At 43.1% G+C, this 20,159-nt stretch overlaps 7 protein-coding genes across 7 annotated transcripts; 4 read left to right on the forward strand and 3 right to left on the reverse strand.

The window, feature by feature from the left end:
- Nucleotides 1-170: 170 nt before the first annotated feature.
- NUP192 (Nup192p) lies at nucleotides 171-5,117 on the forward strand (the record flags this gene model as incomplete). Its single annotated transcript, XM_022822631.1, has 1 exon — nucleotides 171-5,117. One exon carries the CDS (start codon nucleotides 171-173, stop codon nucleotides 5,115-5,117), a length of 4,947 nt encoding a protein of 1,648 aa, XP_022674433.1.
- Nucleotides 5,118-5,262: 145 nt separating this feature from the next.
- NSP1 (FG-nucleoporin NSP1) lies at nucleotides 5,263-7,605 on the reverse strand (the record flags this gene model as incomplete). The annotated part of the gene is made up of 1 exon (XM_022822632.1): nucleotides 5,263-7,605. The coding sequence occupies one exon, from the start codon at nucleotides 7,603-7,605 to the stop codon at nucleotides 5,263-5,265; it is 2,343 nt and encodes a 780-aa protein (XP_022674434.1).
- A 410-nt stretch (nucleotides 7,606-8,015) lies between these two features.
- On the reverse strand, nucleotides 8,016-12,350 carry MHP1 (Mhp1p; the record flags this gene model as incomplete). The annotated part of the gene is made up of 1 exon (XM_022822633.1): nucleotides 8,016-12,350. One exon carries the CDS (start codon nucleotides 12,348-12,350, stop codon nucleotides 8,016-8,018), a length of 4,335 nt encoding a protein of 1,444 aa, XP_022674435.1.
- An 838-nt stretch (nucleotides 12,351-13,188) lies between these two features.
- Nucleotides 13,189-14,145, forward strand: GYP6 (GTPase-activating protein GYP6; the record flags this gene model as incomplete). Its single annotated transcript, XM_022822634.1, has 1 exon — nucleotides 13,189-14,145. The coding sequence occupies one exon, from the start codon at nucleotides 13,189-13,191 to the stop codon at nucleotides 14,143-14,145; it is 957 nt and encodes a 318-aa protein (XP_022674436.1).
- Nucleotides 14,146-14,376: 231 nt separating this feature from the next.
- GPM1 (phosphoglycerate mutase GPM1) lies at nucleotides 14,377-15,347 on the reverse strand (the record flags this gene model as incomplete). The annotated part of the gene is made up of 2 exons (XM_022822635.1): nucleotides 14,377-15,122; nucleotides 15,311-15,347. The coding sequence occupies 2 exons, from the start codon at nucleotides 15,345-15,347 to the stop codon at nucleotides 14,377-14,379; spliced, it is 783 nt and encodes a 260-aa protein (XP_022674437.1).
- Nucleotides 15,348-17,019: 1,672 nt separating this feature from the next.
- ADY2 (Ady2p) lies at nucleotides 17,020-17,853 on the forward strand (the record flags this gene model as incomplete). The annotated part of the gene is made up of 1 exon (XM_022822638.1): nucleotides 17,020-17,853. The coding sequence occupies one exon, from the start codon at nucleotides 17,020-17,022 to the stop codon at nucleotides 17,851-17,853; it is 834 nt and encodes a 277-aa protein (XP_022674438.1).
- A 681-nt stretch (nucleotides 17,854-18,534) lies between these two features.
- RVS161 (amphiphysin-like protein RVS161) lies at nucleotides 18,535-19,332 on the forward strand (the record flags this gene model as incomplete). Its single annotated transcript, XM_022822639.1, has 1 exon — nucleotides 18,535-19,332. One exon carries the CDS (start codon nucleotides 18,535-18,537, stop codon nucleotides 19,330-19,332), a length of 798 nt encoding a protein of 265 aa, XP_022674439.1.
- Nucleotides 19,333-20,159: the final 827 nt, after the last annotated feature.

The following is a 20,159-nucleotide window of genomic DNA, read 5'->3' on the forward strand; positions in this document are numbered from 1 at the left end:
GACAAAATAGTAAATAAACCAAAATTACGATGAATTCAATTGCATTTACAGAATCCTTTATAAACAATGAATATAGAAAGTTTGCTAAAGTTCAGTATTAAAGGCCGTAACGGCGTTTGTTTCATAACTGGCTGTGTCAATTACTATCTAATTGTACTATAATTGGAAATATGTGGGCACTTTCACCGTTTGCAACGTTGTACAATTCGATTCAAAATGGTAGTTTAGATACAGGTTTATTCGACAGTTTGGCGGTTGATCTCAAGGCTTTGAACCTATGTAGCAACGCCAGGAAGGATGCCAATAAGAGGAAGGAGTTGGAATCTGGTCAAATTAGACTTTCTGATGGGTCAGAATACAAGTTAAACCAAGAATTTATAATAGAAGTTATCAAGATTTCCGATGAGCTAGATTTTGATGAGATTGCATGTGCTGAGCAAATACTTACAGCAGAAGATTCGTCAGAAGGCTTTAACCAGGAATTATCATTGCATAACAAGGGTTTGTTGGTGTACTACTTGAGAAGACAATATGTTTTGCAAATAGTGGCTTATATTCTTAATGCATTACCGTCAACGGATGACGTTTTTGAAAAGTTGACTAGCGATGGAACTCTGTGTAACAATGTTATCGAAGCGTTCAATTCCATCCATAAAGAGTTGGAAGACATTAAAGCTTTGATCAATAAGGCCCAAATTCTTGATAATTATGATGTTATCTTCAAGCAAAATGTGACTTTTAGAAGAGACTTTCTCATAAAGGAATACGATACATTGGGCACTATTCTATTTGGACTATCCAAGAAAAAACTTCTTTCCAAGAGGCCAATATTGCAAAAGTTGATTGACCATGTCTCTATGTTGGATTCAGATAACTTCTTTATTGTGTTTTACCTGCCTGCTTTGGTAAGCACTTTGCAGAACTTGGAATCTTTCTCTAGCGAGGACGTTCAGGCATTACACTCGCAATTTGTAAAGGATCTTGAGTCCCAAGCTATCTACACAAAACCAACGAAGGTGGTTCTTATCTTTGTCTTTTTGACATTTTTCATTGGTTGGTGTAAAGCTGAACCAAACACCCGGGCCAAGAAATATGATTTTGCAACAGCAGTAGATGCTCCTATGACATTGGCGGTTGAACTAGGTGCTATCGAACAGTTAATGGTATTTGCTGCAGAAACGTCAATGGTAGAGGCAGATAAGAGTATGGAACTATTCTTCGATATTAGGTCTTTATTAGAAAAACATATTCCAAGAATGTCGCCTAAAATGTTGTTGGATCCAGAATTTTCAAGTGCAGTCATAACAAAGGCGTCGTTGGATAATCCATCCACGAAGTACACAAATCTCTCGATATTTAACTATGGTCTAGACAATTTCCTATCGACATTCCACGAATTTTTCCAAGCATTCATTACAGACTGTGCATTCCTATTAACGAAAATAAAAAACGCTGAAGAAGATTCACTGTTGTCGGGAGAAGATCTCTACTTGGACGATATTTCCGCTAAAGCAGATCTAGAAAGATTTTTCATAACAATTTACTTCTTCTATGCGTCAAGACCGGAGCTTTCTCAATCATTTTGGTCCGACAAGGAGTCGAACTTATACGGTTTCATTGAATGGGCTGCTAAATGTAATGATACGTTAATGAGATCATGTTTCTACCTCATGGTTTCAAGTCTATCATACGGGTATTCTAATTCTCAAAATGTTTTCCACTACATTGAACATGGACAGTATATCTCTTGGCAAACTATGGCTCATAATGTTTCAGAAACAACAGAGAAGATCGCTCAACTTGAGAAGAAACTACAAGATCTTCAGCAAAATGGTGCAGCATCTAGCGTAATGATGACAACTGCAGTGCAAAGTGGACTAAGTGAAGAAACAGTTATTCTATTGTCATCATATTTCACGTTAATTCAATCGGTTGCTTATGAAGTGGATGAACAAACAAAACTGCAAATTGCAGATTGCTTTTACGACACATTGTTCAAGTTCCTAAAAGTTAGAAGTCCTTTGATTGGTGCAGCATTCAAAGTATTGAGTCATTTGGTTCCTACCGAAGAGAGTCAAAGATACAGATACTGGACTAAACTAGATCAAATAATTTTCAAATCTTCGGCGCTGGACTCTACCGACAGCTCGTATATCTCAGCATTCAAATCATTCTTATCTAACGAGTCAGAGGTGTTGGGATTCTTACAATTATTCTCCAAGTTGATCTCCGTTGGAACAACAAACCATAGCAATGAATACATGAAATTTGGAAAAATGAGTTTCCCAGTAAACTTGGGATATGGATATAGAAAAACTGGTATATGGCCCTACTATGAGTACATTTTAGGAAATACTTTCTTGGAAGAATCCAAAAAACCTTTGAGTGAACTAGAAACTTCTAAAAACATCCTAATGCTTGAAATAATCAAGTCCTCTCTTTTGTCCTTTGATTACAGTGTGATCTTAAATTCAGTTCTGGCAAGTTGTAATTTGGACTCGTTAGTTCCTACACAAGATTTCTATTCCTTTGTCCAACAATCGAACGCAACGGCAACAATGAACTACCTTTACAATGAAAAAGTGTTTTCGAAGCTATTCGAACTTGCCTCGTTAGGTATTGATGAGCTTGAAGGAGAACTTGGCAGCATAGTCAAACCAAAATCGATGATAGTGAAAAACTCGCTTTACATTATTGATATCATGTTAACCTATGAAGGAACTTATGCGGAAGAGTTTTACCCAATAGTTAAAAAATGTACCGACACATCTGTTTTTTTGCCGAAGACTATTAGTATTAGAGGGTTACGTTCTTTTTACGATGCTATTTTCTTCCATTTACCACTGACAGCTCATTTCGGTTTGTACGTTGGAAGCACATATCCAAATATCTCTTCAAGCAGTATTAGCATCTTGGAAAAGCTTGCAACGAAATTTAACACGGGGAATTCAAAGGGTATTCATAAAAATGTTTTGCTCACAGTGTTTGACTCAATAGACGACTCAGCAAGAATAAAGCAAAGTTTTATTGAACAACTAACGTCTCCAATTTCGAACGAGCATTCTCTAGAACTTAAAATCAAGATGCTAAATTTCCTCACTAAGAATTTGTCTTACACGGATCGTGTTGCCACTATTTCTCATTTCCTATTAGGATTTCAGATATCTAATTCCATCTCGCTTGGGCCGGAACTTGATACTTTCATTAACTCGAAGACATCGCTCTTGCATTGCATCGTCAATCTTTTGATAGAGTCCCTATCCTGTATCAATAATTTAAACATTGAGTACGCACCAATAAGGCTCTGTGCTGAGTTCATGGAAATTATCACCAAGCTATGTCGTAATCCACTAACATCCAAAATCACTTTAGAATATCTTGCTAATCAAGATTTGGATAAAACCCTCCTCAGTTTAGATCCAAAGGTTTCTGTTTTAACTCACTGGGATGGAAGGCCTTACAATGGAAATTTTGATGAAATAGGGTCTGAATTTATAAACTCAACCTCCATTGGGGCTCTTCTATACTTTTTGAAGTATAGAAGTTTGCTAATGCAATTTTTGAGTTTGAGTGTACACACTTATCTTTACACTACTAATAACTCAAAGAGTAATGAGCTGATTGATGCCCTCGTTTCCAATGCTATACACTCAGCAACTATTTTTTCGTTTTTGGATACCCTAAATCTCAAAATGCACAGTCCTTCAAGTGACGCATTAAAGAAGATCACTTTATTGGAAGGCCTTGACTTGAGTCTAGACAAAATTGAAAAGTCAACCTCATCCAGTGGCATTATTTATAACTTTTCAAACCTTGATTCTTTGATAGAACTCAAAAAGAGGACACAAACTGTGCTTGCTATAACAGCAGAGGCGAAAACAGATCATCAACAGTTGGAAGAAGTAGCATCTCAAGAAGCGACGATCATCAAGCAGACATCAGTAGCTTTCCTTTCAAATCAAGAGCTCTCCACTCTGCAGCTCTCTGCTCTCCATTCATGGGTGCAGTTAGTCCAAATTATTGTTGTTGATAGCAAGCTTTCAGCGGTCCAAAGATCAAATTTCATCTTGGAAATCTTTGAATTCATAATTCCTAAGGTCAATGACTATCTAGAATCGCGTCTTTCTTACTCTGAAGAATTGGTTTCTCTCGCAGTATTTTTATATGAATTATACCACAATGATAGGATCGCCATCGATAATGAAAGAACTCTTGACAGCAGATTGCACACGCTATTCAAGACATGCATACATGGCATATCTACACCTTCGGCAACTTTGAGGTCGGACTTTTATGTGCTTGGTACAAAGTATTTGAATTGTGTGCTTAAAGATGAAAATCGCTCAAAGGAGGTTCTTCAATGGTTAAAGTTTTCGAATGAAACATTGGTAGAGACAGTGTGCAATGATGCAATTATGGGGGAAGGTTCTAATAGAGTGACTGGTATTCTTTTCTTGGATGCTCTTAACCAATTGGCAAGTTTCAACAAAGTGAACTTCGTCTTGGAGTCATTAGTGAAAAGTAACATGTTGCTCTTGATAATAAGATCCATCAAAAATACTGATGAAGTATTAGAAACGCCAAATGAGGCAGTAACTTCTTATTCACTATTATATGAACTAACTATTTTCAAATGTGTGGTACATTTCTTAACAAAAATTGCACAAACTAAAGCAGGAGCTCATGCCTTGCTACAGAAGAAGATATTCCAAACGATTGCGTCGTGTAACTTTTTAAACATGGATCCTGATCTAGGAATAGAAGTTTTATTTGAAACATTTTATGGTAAGAATTCTGGTAAAATGCGTGCAAACTTAAACCTAGATAATCCTCTTCATATCACATCGTATGAGAATGGTGTTTCGTTGTTTGAAATTATAATCCCGATCTTCCAACTCATTGCCTCTATTTTGCTAAGTTCTGGAGCATCTAACAAAGCTGCCTTTTCTGATGCACGCAAGTTGCTTTTCCATTTCAAGCAATTGATCCAAGGTGCATTAAAGAGGGATGCTTTATTGGAAAAAAATGGTATCGAAACAAAACCAGAAGGTTTAGATGAATTTGTTCGTTTAATCATTTTGGTTTGCACCTTAACTAACTATTCAGGACATCAATAAATATAATATAATTCATTCATTCCTATAAAATTTAATCAGATATGTTTACAGTAACTTAAAATTGAAAAAGTACTAGAGATATACATATATATATAATACTATTATTAATATTTAATTAATAACTCTTGGATCTAACTTGATTTCATTATTTTAGAGGCTTTCCCACCGTTTTTAGCTTATCTTCAAGTACTTGAGAGTTATTTTCTAATGACTTTAGGGCGTCTAGATGAGAATTCAATAGCTGGATTAGTTGAGCATTTTCTTCCTTATTTGGGAAGCTCGAATTTGTTGCCTTATTGAAAGTTTCACTGACTTCATTTATTTCAGTAATTAGCGAAGATAGATTTAGTGATAAGGAGTTTAAGTTGTCATCAAGCATCTCCACGGTATGATAGGCTTGTTGTCTCTTTTGATCATTGGTTTTACTGTTGCTGTTGGTGTTACTGGAAGACAAAACTTCTGAAAGAAGTTCTTCTGCTTTTTGTTCGTATGAGCTCAAGAAATGTTCGAGTTCAGTTTGCTGTCTTTCAATATAAGATAACGATTGGTCCACCCTATTCTGTGATTGTTCTGCGCTTAGTGTATCCGAATAGAGTTGACTAATTTGTTCTCCTCCTTGCATTAGTACATTATCCCACTCATTGATCTTTTTTGAGTAATCTTCAAACTTGTCTACTGTGGATGATAGTTGTGAAGTCCATTTAGAGACAAGATCATCTAAAGTTTTATTATCTAGAGAAACAGGTTCAACAGCCACTGGTTTTACCGAAGATTTTGTGGAAGTTGATTCTTGCTTCGAAGTTTCTGCAGAAGGTTTGTTTTCATCACTCTTTTGCTCATTGGTTGTGAGAGTAGGACCCGCTGTCTTCGTATCGTTATTGGTTGTAGTTGTTTGAGTCTTACCTCCAAAACTAAAGGCAGGCTTCGATTCATTGTTTGAACCTGTGTCCTTTTGTTCTGTCTTAGCGGCTCCGAAAGAAAAGGCAGGTTTTGAATCATTCTTTGCTTCAGTAGCGCCTGTTGTACCTGTAGTTGCTTGTGGCTTTGAGAATAAAGGTTTGGCATCTGAACCAGATGCTTCAGGCTTACTGTTGAATGCGAATGCGGGTTTAGCTGCTGGCTTTGATTCCTCAGAGGGTTTATTGTCGCCTGTTGATGCCGCGCCGAAGGAAAATGCTGGCTTTGCAGTTGGTTTAGTGTCATCTTTTTTTGAGTCATCAGCCTTTGCCCCAAAAGAAAATGCTGGTTTAGAATCTTGTTTGTTATCTGTTGGCTTGCTACCAAAGGAAAATGCTGCTTTAGTTTCTGGCTGTTTTTCCGCCTCCTTCTTGGTTTCGTCAACTTTAGCTCCAAAGCTGAAAGCCGGTTTAGCCTCTGGTTTCTTCTCATCTTCCTTCTTTGCCTCTTCGGGCTTTGCGCCAAAGCTGAAGCCTGGTTTATTACCTAATGGTGGAGTTGCAGCTTGAGGTTTTGAACCAAACGAAAAGGCTGGTTTAGCATCAGTTGTCTTATCCTTAGTATCGGAACCGAGAGACAGCGAAAAGCTTGGTTTTTTTGAATCATCAGTTGCACCACTGGCACCGAAACTGAATGCAGGAGTAGTGGTGGTGGTGGTGGTATTAGAGGCTGCAGGCTTAGTTGTGTTGGTGGTACTACCGAAAAGCGTGTTGGTATTAGTTCCTTCAGTTTTGGATGAATCCGCAGGTTTGGTCGTGGAAGAAAATAAAGATGATGATGACGCCGTGCCAGCGTTGCCTCCAAAGAGAGGTTTCGAAGCTGTTGAATCTGAAGGTTTGGAAGCTGTTGCGTTGTTTCCTCCTAAACCACCAAAGCTAAATGCTGGCTTGGCGTCCGTCTTTTGGTCAGTCTTTGTGCCAAACGAAAACGCTGAGTTTGTCTGAGTATTCTGGGTCTGCTGAGAGTTAGATCCCCCAAATAGAGAGCCAGTATTTCCTGACGCATTACTTGAGCCAAAACCGCCAAAAGCCGGTTTCGCTGGTTGATCATTAGAAGTAGTTGTTGTTGTATTGGAACTAGGGTTGGCATTTAGAGTTGAGTTAAATGCACCGAACGCTGGCTTAGGAGCATTAGCATTGTTTGGCGTAGCATTTGAAGTTTGAAATGAAAATGGTGAAGCTGCTGGCTTAGATTCTGTACTATTTTGTTGCGTCGTAGCAGCTCCAAAGCCGCCGAATGCAGGCTTATTTTGTGCTGTATTATTAGAGTTGGAGGCACCAAATGAACCAAAAGCCGATCCTTGTGCATTGGAATTAGTAGAGTTTGCTCCAAAACCTGAAAATGCGGGTTTGCTGGCATTATTTTGGCCACCAATATTACCGAATAGCGATGAACCGCCGGTAGTGTTAGAGCTATTTGTGTTTGCATTTTGGCCAGACCCACTGTTAGAGAATAAACTGGAATTGTTGTTCCCTCCAGCCGCATTGGAGGCTCCAGAAAAGTTGAAAGCAGAGTTAGTGTTGAAACTCATTTCTGGCGTGTTGTAGCTTGGGATGGAAGCTTACTGCTAGGCTTTATATTCCACTGAAGTTTTATTGTTTACCAACAGGGCATCTTATAACTATCTAATTTAAGTTTTGATTCCCATTTTTCCAATATTTTCAATGAATGATGAAAGGAAGTGAAGTGAGGGTAACACAGTATTAAATAGTAGTAATAATAATAATTATAGTCAATAAAGTGTATAGATGTATGTAAGAGAAACTAGTTTACAAAGTTCGCTTTGTGCTGAATTGTAGGAAAACTTTCCTGATTCTTTGGGTGCATCAAAGAATGATAATGTCAGATGTCGTTAATGTTGGAATTTGGGGTGTTTTTTTTTTGGTTCTTTTCTCTCTTTTACTTGTTCTTTTTTTTTAATTGTTTCGTTCTTGAATTAAATTAAGTTGAGGGTTTCGTTGAGACGGTGGTCCCTGGCATTAGTTCTTCTCTTGTGCGCTCTATGGTATCCAACACATCATCAAATGCACGGTCCATCTGTTCTTCTTCCTCTTCTTCACTAGAGATGGAATCTTCTAGTACTTCGCCATTATGATTTTCCTTTGAATCTGAGCTATGCTCGGGAACAGTACTTGACCTTTGGTCATCAGTAGAGGATGAAGAAGTAGAGGGGGAAAGGAGAGTTGAAGATCGTTTATCTTCTTTTTTCTTCTTGAAAATATCATCGACATTATAGCCTTGAGCGCTCAGTTGGTCTAGAAGGGCGATTACCGACGATATATCTTGATTTAGTAGTAGGTTCTTGATGCGTTCACTATCTACACCTTCGCCCACTCGTTGAAGTACTTCTTTGTTTAATTTCTGGCCCCGTTTATCAGCTGTATTCTGAAGCTCCATCATTAAACCTCTGGTTCTCCTCAACACATCACCTTCCTCCTTTAATTGCTCCTTCGCTTCATTTTGAACCTCATCCGTAGCGCCAGTCAACTCAACTGCTTCGTCTGCCGGTTCGTAGGATTCTGTTGCCGGTTGGTGGAAAGGTAGCAAAGCCGCATGTCCACTAGTAGCATACTTTGATGACGATAGAGGATCTCTGTGCCATTTTTTCCCATCGGCTTCTGCCTCAGGTGGTGGTGTATCAGAAGAATCTGAAAATTGATTTGAGCCTTTACCCTTACCGGAAACATTCTGATTACTTCCACTAAAGATTCCACTCTTCCCACTCTTCTTAGCTAAAAGCTTCAAGCCTCTTTCGAAACTTGCCTCTATGAAGCAGAATTTGATTAGAGTTTCCTTTCCCTCGGTACTTAGTTCACCATTGATTCTCAATTTGAACAATTCCTCAGTAGCTGCATGTAATTTACTCCGAACTGATTGGATACGATCGTAAAAGTTGGACACAACTGTATCGTAGTCCCTTCTAGAAGCAGAGTTTTCGGTTAACAATCTCGCAAGCTCTTCTTGTAATGATCTTAACTTAAGGTGCTCATCGTTACCACCTTCCTTGTTGATCTGCTCTAGCTCACTTTGAGTGTTTCTCATACTGTAAATGGAAATCTTCTCCTTTATTCTATCAGGAACGTTAGTGTAGTCAATGTCCATTGTAATAATATTGTTGGAGTTTTTCACCGCGGTGGCTAGAGCGCTAGCTGAGATGATGTTTAAACGAGTACCCAACAACGATATATAATTCAAGCGTTGACACATAGGTAAAACCTCTGCCAACTGCATAACAGTAGTGGTAGATAAATTATCGTAATCCAAATGCAAACGGACTAATGATACAGACATTGGTAAAATTGCTGTTAAAGTTCTCATAGAGTAAGGGAACAACCCAGGATTATTGGATAAATCGAGGAACTTCAAATTATCACAATAGCATAAAACGTTTAACAATGCTAAAACATCGTTATTTTCCGACTTTGCCCCCTTTGGAACCGATAAATTGGTTGAGTTAAGCGATAAATACTTGAAAACGTTTTTACCCTTGTTAGTCTTTTCAATTACAGTATCGACAAAAGGTCTTACTTTACCGTCCAAGTCGTTAAATCCTAAATCTAAACCAGTGACTCTAGAATTAGACATCCATTTTGCAATGGCTTCGCACTGTTCAAATGTTAAATCATTATACGCCATCCCGAGTCTAACGGTCTTTGTCCATGCAATATCAATGAAGTTTTGTAACTGGAACATGTTCATGTGGGCTCCAGAAACAATCATCTCTTCTAGGCCACCCTTGGCTGCAACTGCTGCGCTTAGCAAACTCCAGTTCATATCGGATCTATTTTCCATATTGCATTTCATCCTATTTACGTTTGAGTTGCTGGACGACTTTGAAGGCTTCTGCACATTTAGTGCTAATCCGGGAACCATTGAGACATCCAAAGAGTTGAGACTTTTGCATCTCGACACAAAATAAGACAACACTTTCCAACCCTCCGCATCAAGCGGGGTATTTCTCAACGATAGTTTCTCGAAATTGTCCTTATAGGTAATAGAGCTAAGGATAATCCTTAGCATTTCGACACTCAATGCTACCCCATCAAGAGATAGGCATAGCACTGGTGCAATGCTCAAGAAGTCACTGAAGGACAATACTTCCACTTTTGAAGGTTTAGGATTCCTTAGTTGTAACAGTGGTATAGGATCAGTAGAGCCCTTCTTCAACTGCTTCATTGTTGCTGGTATTGGCAAAATCTCTCTTAGATGACAACAACGAGTGTACACAACATCGTGAGGAATCTTGATGTTTCTTGGCGGTAACACGTCATTTTCATCTTCGGATGGCAACAGACCGGAGTCTGATGACATCATAGACGCTAGTGAAGTTGTGGACCCCTTTTTCCTAGATATCATTGGCTTATCAATGGTGACCTTCTTTGCGGTGTTATTGACTGTGACTTCTTCCTCATTATTGGTTATTGTTCTTTGGAGATCTAGCGGAGCGTCCTTTGCACGCGCCTCGGCTGCGGCCTCAGCAGCAGCAAGTTCAATGTTACGACGCTGTGTTGCGTGATCTTCTTCATTTTCTGCATGTTGCTTTAGGGCAACACCTTCGTGTTCGTTGGCTACGGATGAGTTCTTGTCGTGGTTAATCAACTTCAATTGACCTGTTCCACCTACAACAATACCGCAACTCGAATTTTCCAAGATCTCACGCTTCTCTGCCGGTGTGAGCCTATGAATAACGACGGATCCATCGGGTTTCACTTCCACTTCACCCTTTCTTGGATTTCTGGAACAAATTTGTTGTGGCGGATCGTTGAAATAGGTATTAGCAGCAAATGCAACTCTTTTAAGTGGTTTCAAGTTCTCTAAACCTGGCACCACCGAGATATTAATCGGTTGTTCCGATGACTCAATTGACGAGTCGTCCATATCTTTTGACAACGACACCAGCGAGGATGCGGCTGATATGCGCTGGCTCGACGTTACGGACTCGTCTGTATGGGAGGTGACTCTTTTCAAGAAAGAACCGAACTTGCTTGCTCCGGAAAGCGGCGAATGGCTGCTCGATTCCAGATGATAATTGTGATTGCTGCTGGTGCTTGGTGGCTGTTGGTACGATGGCTTGAGTTTGAGTACAGGAGGTAAGCGAGACCGTGGAGGGTGAGGCGGTATGGGCCTTCCCTTTTTGTCCAGTCGAATCTTGCGTTTTTTCTCTTGACCCTCGTTCTCTGTGTCAGATTTTGATTCTTCTTTCCCCTCCGGAACCAATGTGGAGTCGAGAGAGAACGATGCCTTGGCTCTAACTGGTGGTCTTTGTAAAATCGGTGGGAACCCATTTCCCTCGTGTTCCACACCGGCTGTACTTGGGTTAACGGACTCATTTTTGAACGCGTTCACGCCGTGTTCCTTGTAGTACCTGATGAACTCTTCCAATCTGGGGTCGAGGTCCTGCTGCGATACTTGGGATTCGGTTTGGACCCGTTTCAAGGGCCCTCCATCATTCGTGTGGTCAGCTCGTGATGCCGCGTCGCCAGGCCCTTTGTACCCGAGCAAATCTCCGGCCAATGGGGTATGGAATTTTTTTTCGTTTGTCGAAGCGGCTGAAATCGACTTGCTTCTTCCTCTGGGAGGTTTCAGCCCAGCATCGGTATCAGCACGAGCAGCAGCAGCAGGCTCCGAACCTCTGCTACCTTTCTGACGCTCGGGACTCGTGGAAGCAGAAGACGCGGCCGAGCTCTTGCGTCGAAACAAACTCCGAAAAAAGCCAGACTTCCTCTTCTGACCTTGCTCAGACGGGTACGATGCGCTTTGCGTCCTTCTCAACGGCTCAGACATCGAGCTGGCCACGCTCGACCCCACCGACACGCTTCCTCTGCCCCTACCGACCCTAGCTGCCGCCGTCGGCGGCGACAGCGTCCTGGGCGGCGAAGCCGCACCCGCTCCAGCACCACCAGCACCAGCACCAACACTGTTCTCGCGACCCGTGGGGAACCCGAAAACACTAGTCACGTGACCATCCATCACCCCGGCCGACCCTGAAATTCCTGCCTCTTTATCGACACTCGAGTTCCGGCGCTGCTTCACGATCCTATTGGGCCCGAGAATCTCGATGTGCGTCGTCACATCAGGGTTCTTAGCATCCAATTCAGCTATCTTGACCGTCGAAGACTTGGGAGACGGCGTCTCTGACCCGCTTCTCCCCTTTGATTGCTGCTGTTTCAGCTCCCCGCTCCCATTTCCAACCACACTTTCGCTCCCACTACTCACAGCATCGCTCTTTTTTCGGATAACCCATCCTACATCCAACCCAAAGTCCTCCTTGCTCATATTTGTCTGCCTTTTTCTGTTGTTTTGTTTGTAGGTATGTATCAAATGGTAATGTATTATAGTATAATAAATAGTAGTAGTAGTACCAGTAGTAAGTAACAACTAAGCAGCCTGCTACCTTGTGTCCTGTGTCCTGTGTCCTGTAGTCTTGAAATACCTAGGCTGTATCTTGTATGTATCACGAGGGGGGCGTTGTTATAAAAACAATTCTAAAACCTAACCTAACCTATCCTATCCTAACTTAGCTATACTAAACAAAATTAGAGAGTAAAGCGCCCAGATAAATTAAATATATTAAATTAAATCCTTTATTTTTTTTTTTTTTTTTTAATTTTTTTTTTTTTTTTTTTTTTTATGGTTTTTTGGTTCCTTCCTGATTCCTGGTGATTTTTTTTCACAATTATTTTATTTTTACTATTGCTGGATTCGCCAGGGGATTCGCAGGGAAAAAAGAGAAAGGGAGGGAAACCAACCAACTGTGTGTCTATTTTGTTGACATCTGTGTGCTTTTGGGTAAATTACGCATTGTTTGGGAGAAAAGTCCCGTGTTATCCAGCGTAGTATATAGAAAGCAAGCAGCAGGCAGGGCTCAAAGCGGGTCCACAAGTGCAAAGGAGGACCTCAGATTCAAGGTGATTTAAGACAGGGGTTTCTCGGGGGGCGAAAAACCGAGCAGAAAGGAGAGGGACATTTGTTTTGAGTCGGTACCGAATTTGGAAGGGGGAGGCAGGAATTCGGACTTAGAGGATTAAAGCCAGAAACGTGAAGCGCTTTCTTTTTTTCTTTATTATTATTATCATTATCATTATTTTTCTGAGACATACGTACGTATCGAGAAATGGTTGTGGGGCACAGGGACAGGGTAGAACAGGAGGAACACCCGTTGGCGGTGGTGAATGGAGTGAGCATGATGGAGAACAGGGAGTTGATACGGCTGGATGTGTCGCGGCTGCAGTGGCCTGACAAAGACAATGGACCAGCGGCAGAAGCAGTGCAGGAGATTCTGTACGGGTGGGTCAGGACCAGCGGGCTAGAGTACAAGCAGGGCATGCACGAGCTGTGTCTGGCGGTGTATGTGGAGGCGGCGGGTTCTAGGAGCCGCAGTGACGTGATGTTTCGCGAGATGATGGAGTGGTTGTACCCGCTGTTCTATGCTGACGGCGGGGTGAGCCGGTGGATAGACGCGGAGCTCATGCAGTGCGTGCGGCCAGCGGCTGCTGCTGGGCAAGCTGCTGGGCAAGCTGCTGCTGGTGCTGGGCCACTACCACTACTACACCCTCTCCCTCTGAGAAGGGTGGCGGCTCTTTTGGAGCGGTACAGCGGCTCGCACGAAGTGTGGTGCGTGCGTTGGTGTCGGCTGCTGTTCATGCGGGAGCTGGCGGGTCCGCAGGAGTACTGGCCCGTGTGGCGCGCGGTGATGCGCGCGGACGCGTCGGCGCGAGGGCGCGTCGTGGCGTGCGTCGCGGTGGTGCTGATGGCATGCGTGCTGCCCGAGCTGTGTGCCGCGCAGGACGAGAGCGAGTGGCTGGGCGTGCTGCTGCATTACCCGGGGCTGCGCGGGGTTTCTGTGGACGATATTGTGCTGTGGGCGGCTGAATTGGAGGCCCAAAGGCAAGAAGTGCCAGAAGTGCCAGAAGTGGGGCCGCCGGTACTAACTCTCGAGGACCGCATTTTGCAGCAGACCAATCGAGAATGGTACGCCAAGCACAAGGACAGCGACATTTCACGGATTCGCATGGAGGCGCGACTCCAACGTCGCGTCAACTGGCGTTTGCACCAGACAGGTCTCAAATAGGACAGTCAGCCAGTTAATTAGTACCCCTCTCGAGTGAGTCGCTTTTATATATTTTCATTGCACGTTCATTTCTTGTTGTGTCATCCCCGAAGCGCATTTCCCTAATACGGAAAACGCCGAGAATTTATATACTGTATATAATAATTAATTATAATAAAAAAGGTCTGTCCCACATATAAAAATAAGACGGGTTTATTTCTATTATTATTAGCATGCCAATTGGTCAGAAATCTATTTCTTACCTTGGGCAGCAACGGCAGCAGCACCAGCAGCGGCAGCTTCTGGGTCCAAGTAGTAAGATGGCTTGGTTGGCTTCAATTCGTCGTCCAATTCAAACACCAATGGGATACCAGTTGGGATGTTCAACTTGGCAATGTCAGCATCGGAAATGTTTTCCAAGTGCTTGACCAAAGCTCTCAAAGAGTTACCGTGGGCAGCAATCATAACGGTCTTACCAGCTAGCAACTCCTTGGCGATAGAATCTTGCCAGTATGGCAACAATCTGTCAATGACCAAAGCCAAAGATTCGGTCTTTGGCAAAACGTTTGGATCAACGTCCTTGTAACGAGCGTCATGCTTTTGGGAGTATGGGGAAGCGTCGTCAATGACTGGTGGTGGGACATCGAAGGATCTTCTCCAGGTGGTGAATTGTTCTTCACCGTATTGAGCCAAGGTTTCGGCCTTGTCCTTACCTTGCAAGGCACCGTAGTGTCTTTCGTTCAATCTCCAGGATCTAACGACAGGAATCCATAGCAAGTCAGCCTTTTCCAAAGCAATGTTGGCGGTTTGGATAGCTCTGGACAACTTGGAAGTGAACAAGATGTCTGGCTTGACGTTGTGTTCCTTCAACAATTCACCGGCTCTGGCGGCTTCTTGTTCACCCTTGGCGGACAACTTAACGTCGACCCAACCGGTAAACAAGTTCTTTTCGTTCCATTCGGATTGACCGTGTCTGACTAGGATTAACTTTGGCATTGCTATTTGTGTGTTGTTGATGTGTGTGTGTTTGGTTTAACTATAGAATAGGAAAACCAAATAGAAAACTGAAATAAAGGTATTCCAAATGGAAGCCGAGAGAGCCTGATGTTTCTGCTCATGGTTCATACTTATATATGTTGAATGGGAAAAAAAGCTTTTTTTCAAGTGATGAGACCACACAACATACACACTGGATTCGCCTTCGCCTTCGACTTCGACTTCATGATGATGGTATGGTGCGCAACGCTATAGCGCTAGTACCGCTGTTGTGCGTGCTTGCGTGCGTACGTGCGTACGAGCTCGCGCGCGCGCGCTCGTTGCACGCTGCGTTGCGCACTCTAGGCTGCGCTGCCTTTTTTGAAAACTGGGTTTTTTTTTGATTGGGATTCGGATTCGGATTCTCAAAAAAAAAAAAAACAATTGGATGCGCAGCGTCCACTAATTGGCCATGTGATGGGCGTCTTTATACGAAGCGCTCCGTACACGAAGCGCAGCATCCGCTAACGATTGCAAAAGAGGAGGTCCGAAGAAAAAAGTGTAATCCTGGCCAATGCCGACAGCATAACGTTGTTTCAGGAAGGGTCGTAGCCCAAACGGTATTCTTATTAGTGGAAGCCCAGCCCCTGTGGCCCAAAGACAAGAGGGGGACACTGCAAGACGAGGGAGGACAAACCAGACCAGACCACTGAAACTTCCCAATTTCGCTCCAGCCCAAAAAAAGATAAAAAAAATAAAAAAACTTTTTTTTTTTAACTAACCCCACGTGACCGAGTTTCTGTCCCATCCCTTCTTTTTGATTATTTTTTTTTTTTGATTATTTTTTTTTTTCTTTTCCCCTTCCATCGCCTTGTCCATTGGCCCTGGTCTTGGCTTTTCCTAGTCCCCCCCCCTTCGATGCGCATCCCCGTCTAGCCGCTCTTGTTTCTCCACCAAACTACCTAATTTTTTTTTTGTCTCCCCGCCCCCACCTTTCGGTTATACATCTCCAACGAACTGCGTGCCCCCCTAACATACGTTTGCCTTGCCCTACGTTTCCCACCAAAGCAGCCACCAGCCATCCAGCGGCTGAGGGCCCACGGCTGAGAAAAAGAACCCACGGCTGAAAACTGTTTGCCTTATCCATTCATGCCCAGTATATACGTTGTTGTTGGTTTTCGATTTGATTTTATTTATCGGAGTATTGAAAAAAAAAATTAAATGGAGATTGCGGACCCTTCGAAAGCGGAGAGCACAGCACGGCTAGAGAGTCACCTAAAAACAGCCGCCCTGGAGCTAATCCCACTAGCGATTTGGGGAATTGCGATAGAAACTTACTATAGAATGTACCCATTGTGCTGTATGAGTACAGCCAATGCGTGCTTGGAACTTCAAACGGGTACATAGGAACCAAGCATTCCAGAAAGTGTGCTCCAGAGAGAACACAAAGCCGTACGTACCCTTTTTTTTTTTCAACCTTAACAGGATAGAATACGCAAATGCTGCCTATAATCGAGCAAAAGTTGATAGAGATTGGCAAAGCACGAGACGAAGAAGTGGAAAAGGTGACTCTCAAGAGGTCAGTCAGTTGGAAATTTCCACTGGAGGGGAACTAGTTGGTAGTTGGCATGCTTGCTTGAGATGTTGGGATTGGACTCCAACTCCGAAGTGGGGAACTTTGGCTGCCCCGGGTACAGGTTTAGTATAAATAATGGATTGGAATGTCAGTATGAATGTAAAAGTGTCGGACTCGTGTTAAAGACTCATATATATATATATATCACTAATACTGGTGGTATAATAAAGAGACAGAAAAATCAATCAGCAAGAACAAACTAAAAACAAATAAGTTTAGGGCAGCGACGCTAAAACGAAATTAGCTATTAATATTATTCATTTACACCACGACACACACAAACGATGTCTACCGAAAGTTCTTTGAAACACGACCATCAGCACCAGGAGGGAACCACGGGCCTTCGCAACACCTACAATTCGCAGGACCCAACTTTGTACCAGGATATTGAACTCCAGAAGGTGGAAGTTGGCGGTGATAACCAAGAGTTTGTCTACATCGGCCGCCAAAAATTCTTGAAAGATGAGTTGTACACTGCTTTCGGTGGTACTTTGAACCCCGGTTTAGCCCCACCGGCTGCACACAGGTTTGCCAACCCAGTTCCACTTGGGTTATCGTCATTCGGCTTGACCACGTTTGTGTTGTCCATGTTCAATGCCCAGGCGATGGGTATCAAGATTCCCAATCTCGTTGTGGGACTTGCTTGCTTCTACGGGGGGTTGATGCAGCTGATTGCTGGTATTTGGGAAATCGCTTTGGAGAACACGTTCGGTGGTACAGCGCTTACCAGCTACGGTGGGTTCTGGTTATCGTATGCATCAATTTTCATCCCATGGTTCGGCATCCAAGACGCATACAAGGATGCTCCTGAACAGTTGTCGGATGCCATTGGGTTTTTCCTATTAGGATGGACTATTTTCACCGTGGGAATCACCGTGTGCACGATGAAGTCCACCGTTGCGTTCTTCACGTTGTTCTTCTTGTTGACCATCACATTCTTGCTCTTAACTATTGGCGAGTTCACTCGTAAAACCGGGGTCACCAAGGCCGGAGGGGTCTTGGGTGTTGTGGTTTCATTCATCGCATGGTACAACGCCTACGCCGGTGTGGCCACGAAGGAGAACTCTTACATTGTCGTGAAGCCGCTCCCAATGCCTCAGATAAAGAAGTTTGCTTAGGAAGGGCAACAAACCAACCCAAACCCCAACTCCCTACCTATTTAACGATTACATGACTTGGCATGACATATAACTATACTAAACATACTCTATAGCCAGCGATTAATGACCAAAGAATATTTTCCATTGCTTACACTCGATTTCCTGGGAACAGTATAAGATACAACTAGTAGATGGTAATGCTGACAGCTGACAGCTGATAGCGTCAGCAACTGTCGTTTCGTACACGGTGACGATCATCGACCAGTCGGACTTACCACCCGTACCTCCCATACCTCCGGGTAACACGTTACGTTGCTCAACCGTAAGAAATGTGTGATGTATTCTGTCACGTGACCTCCCGGCCGTAGCGTGCCCTTGTCTCCGCTCCTCCCCTAAAATCACACACACACAGCCTCGGATTTTGTATTATTATTTTTTTTTTCCTTCTTGTTCCTTCCTGAAACACTAAAGCTGGAACATGGAAATAATAAAAAAAAAAAAAAAAATAAAGGATTCAATTCATTACATTTCAATTGAAATTGAAACATGTATGAAGTATTCATATATATGGATATATAATATATATATGTCCCCTCAAGGCCTGAACTTCTCACGCTTGACAAGGGAGTATTTTTTGAAGTATAATCAAGCGTTTGCAAGTAGGATTAAAGTGCTAGAAAGTAAACTGAAGTAGAAAACATGTCCTGGGAAGGGTTTAAAAAAGCGATTAACCGTGCCGGTAACAGCGTGCTAGTGAAAAATGTAGACAAGACGCACGATAAGGACTACGATATGGAGGAACGTCGTTACCGGGTGCTCGAGAAAGCCGGTAAGGAGCTACAGAAGGAAGCCAAGGGTTATTTGGACTCTTTGAGAGCCGTTACTGCGTCACAAGTGACGATTGCGGAGGTTATTTCCGACTTGTACGACGACTCGAAGGCGACCAGCACATCAGCAAACAACGTGGGGAACTACTACTTGCAGTGTGTGCGGGATTTCGACTCTGAGACGGTGAAACAGTTGGATGGGCCATTCAGAGAGACGGTTTTGGAGCCAATCACGAAGTTTTCGACGTACTTCGAAGAGATCGAGACAGCAATTAAGAAGCGTGAACACAAGAAGCAGGATTACGATGCGGCCAAGGCCAAGGTCCGTAGGCTTGTCGATAAGCCATCCAAGGATGCCAGCAAGCTTCCTCGTGCGGAAAAGGAGTTGGCGTTTGCGAAGGATATCTTTGACAACTTGAACGACCAATTGAAGACGGAGTTGCCCCAGCTCGTGTCGCTCAGAGTGCCCTACTACGACCCAAGTTTCGAGGCGCTCGTCAAGATCCAGCTCCGTTTCTGTACCGAGGGATACACCCGTTTGGCCCAGATCCAGCAGTACCTCGACCAGCAGTCACGTGACGATTATGCCAACGGGCTGCTCGACCAAAAGATCGACGATCTTCTCCAGCAGATGGCGAACCTCAACATCTGTGCGCTCGGCGTGAAATAGAACAAACAAGCATTCTTGTTGTTTCCGCTTTGCAACTTTCCACATAGCAACTACGTATCATGATGTACTTAACTCTTTTTTCCTCGGACTTTGTGTTGTGTGTAGATAGAAGTTGGTCAAGCAGAGCGGCCAAGCGGCCAGACGGCTGGTCCTTTAACCCATTCTAGGCGTGCAGTTGGGGGAATAGTCCACATGCCTCGCTCCCGAGAATAGGCCCGAGAATAGCCTAGGCCAGCCCAGCCCAGCCCAGCTCAGCCCAGTGTCCTGCCCCAAACCTGCCACTGCCATCCGGGTAACACGGTGATCTCATCGTTCCTGACGGAATTCGATTTCCATCTTTCTCCGGCCCAGACAATACAATGCGCGCACTGCTGACCGCAAACTCCGAGCTGATATGCACCATGCACTACCTGTTCCCTGGCTGCAAATGCCAGCCTGGGCATTGCAAACTGACCTGTGCCCCCCACAGTAGCCCACATACCGTGGGCTACTGTTCCAACGTCCGGCCGATATATATCACACACTCCGAAGGTACTGTTGTATAGAACTTACGTATTTACTTACTTTTTGGACGTAGAAACACACAGCAAAGAAGAAAAAAAAATTTGTGCCTGGCCTTGTGCTTGGGCTGAACCAGAATATAAGTGGGTCTAACCATTTCATGGTCACTTTTCCACTCGTGCAAACCCAAATCCAACCTTATTTTGGGCCTTTTTTTGACATCTTTTCATCATCTCCGCCTTCTCCAGACCTATAATAGTTGAAGCTCTCTGTTTCTTTCTACACTCAAGAAAAAAAAAAAAAAGCCGTTACAATCCTTTTGCATA

Source organism: Kluyveromyces marxianus, chromosome 2, assembly GCF_001417885.1.
Source record: "Kluyveromyces marxianus DMKU3-1042 DNA, complete genome, chromosome 2".
Classification (NCBI taxonomy): domain Eukaryota; kingdom Fungi; phylum Ascomycota; class Saccharomycetes; order Saccharomycetales; family Saccharomycetaceae; genus Kluyveromyces; species Kluyveromyces marxianus.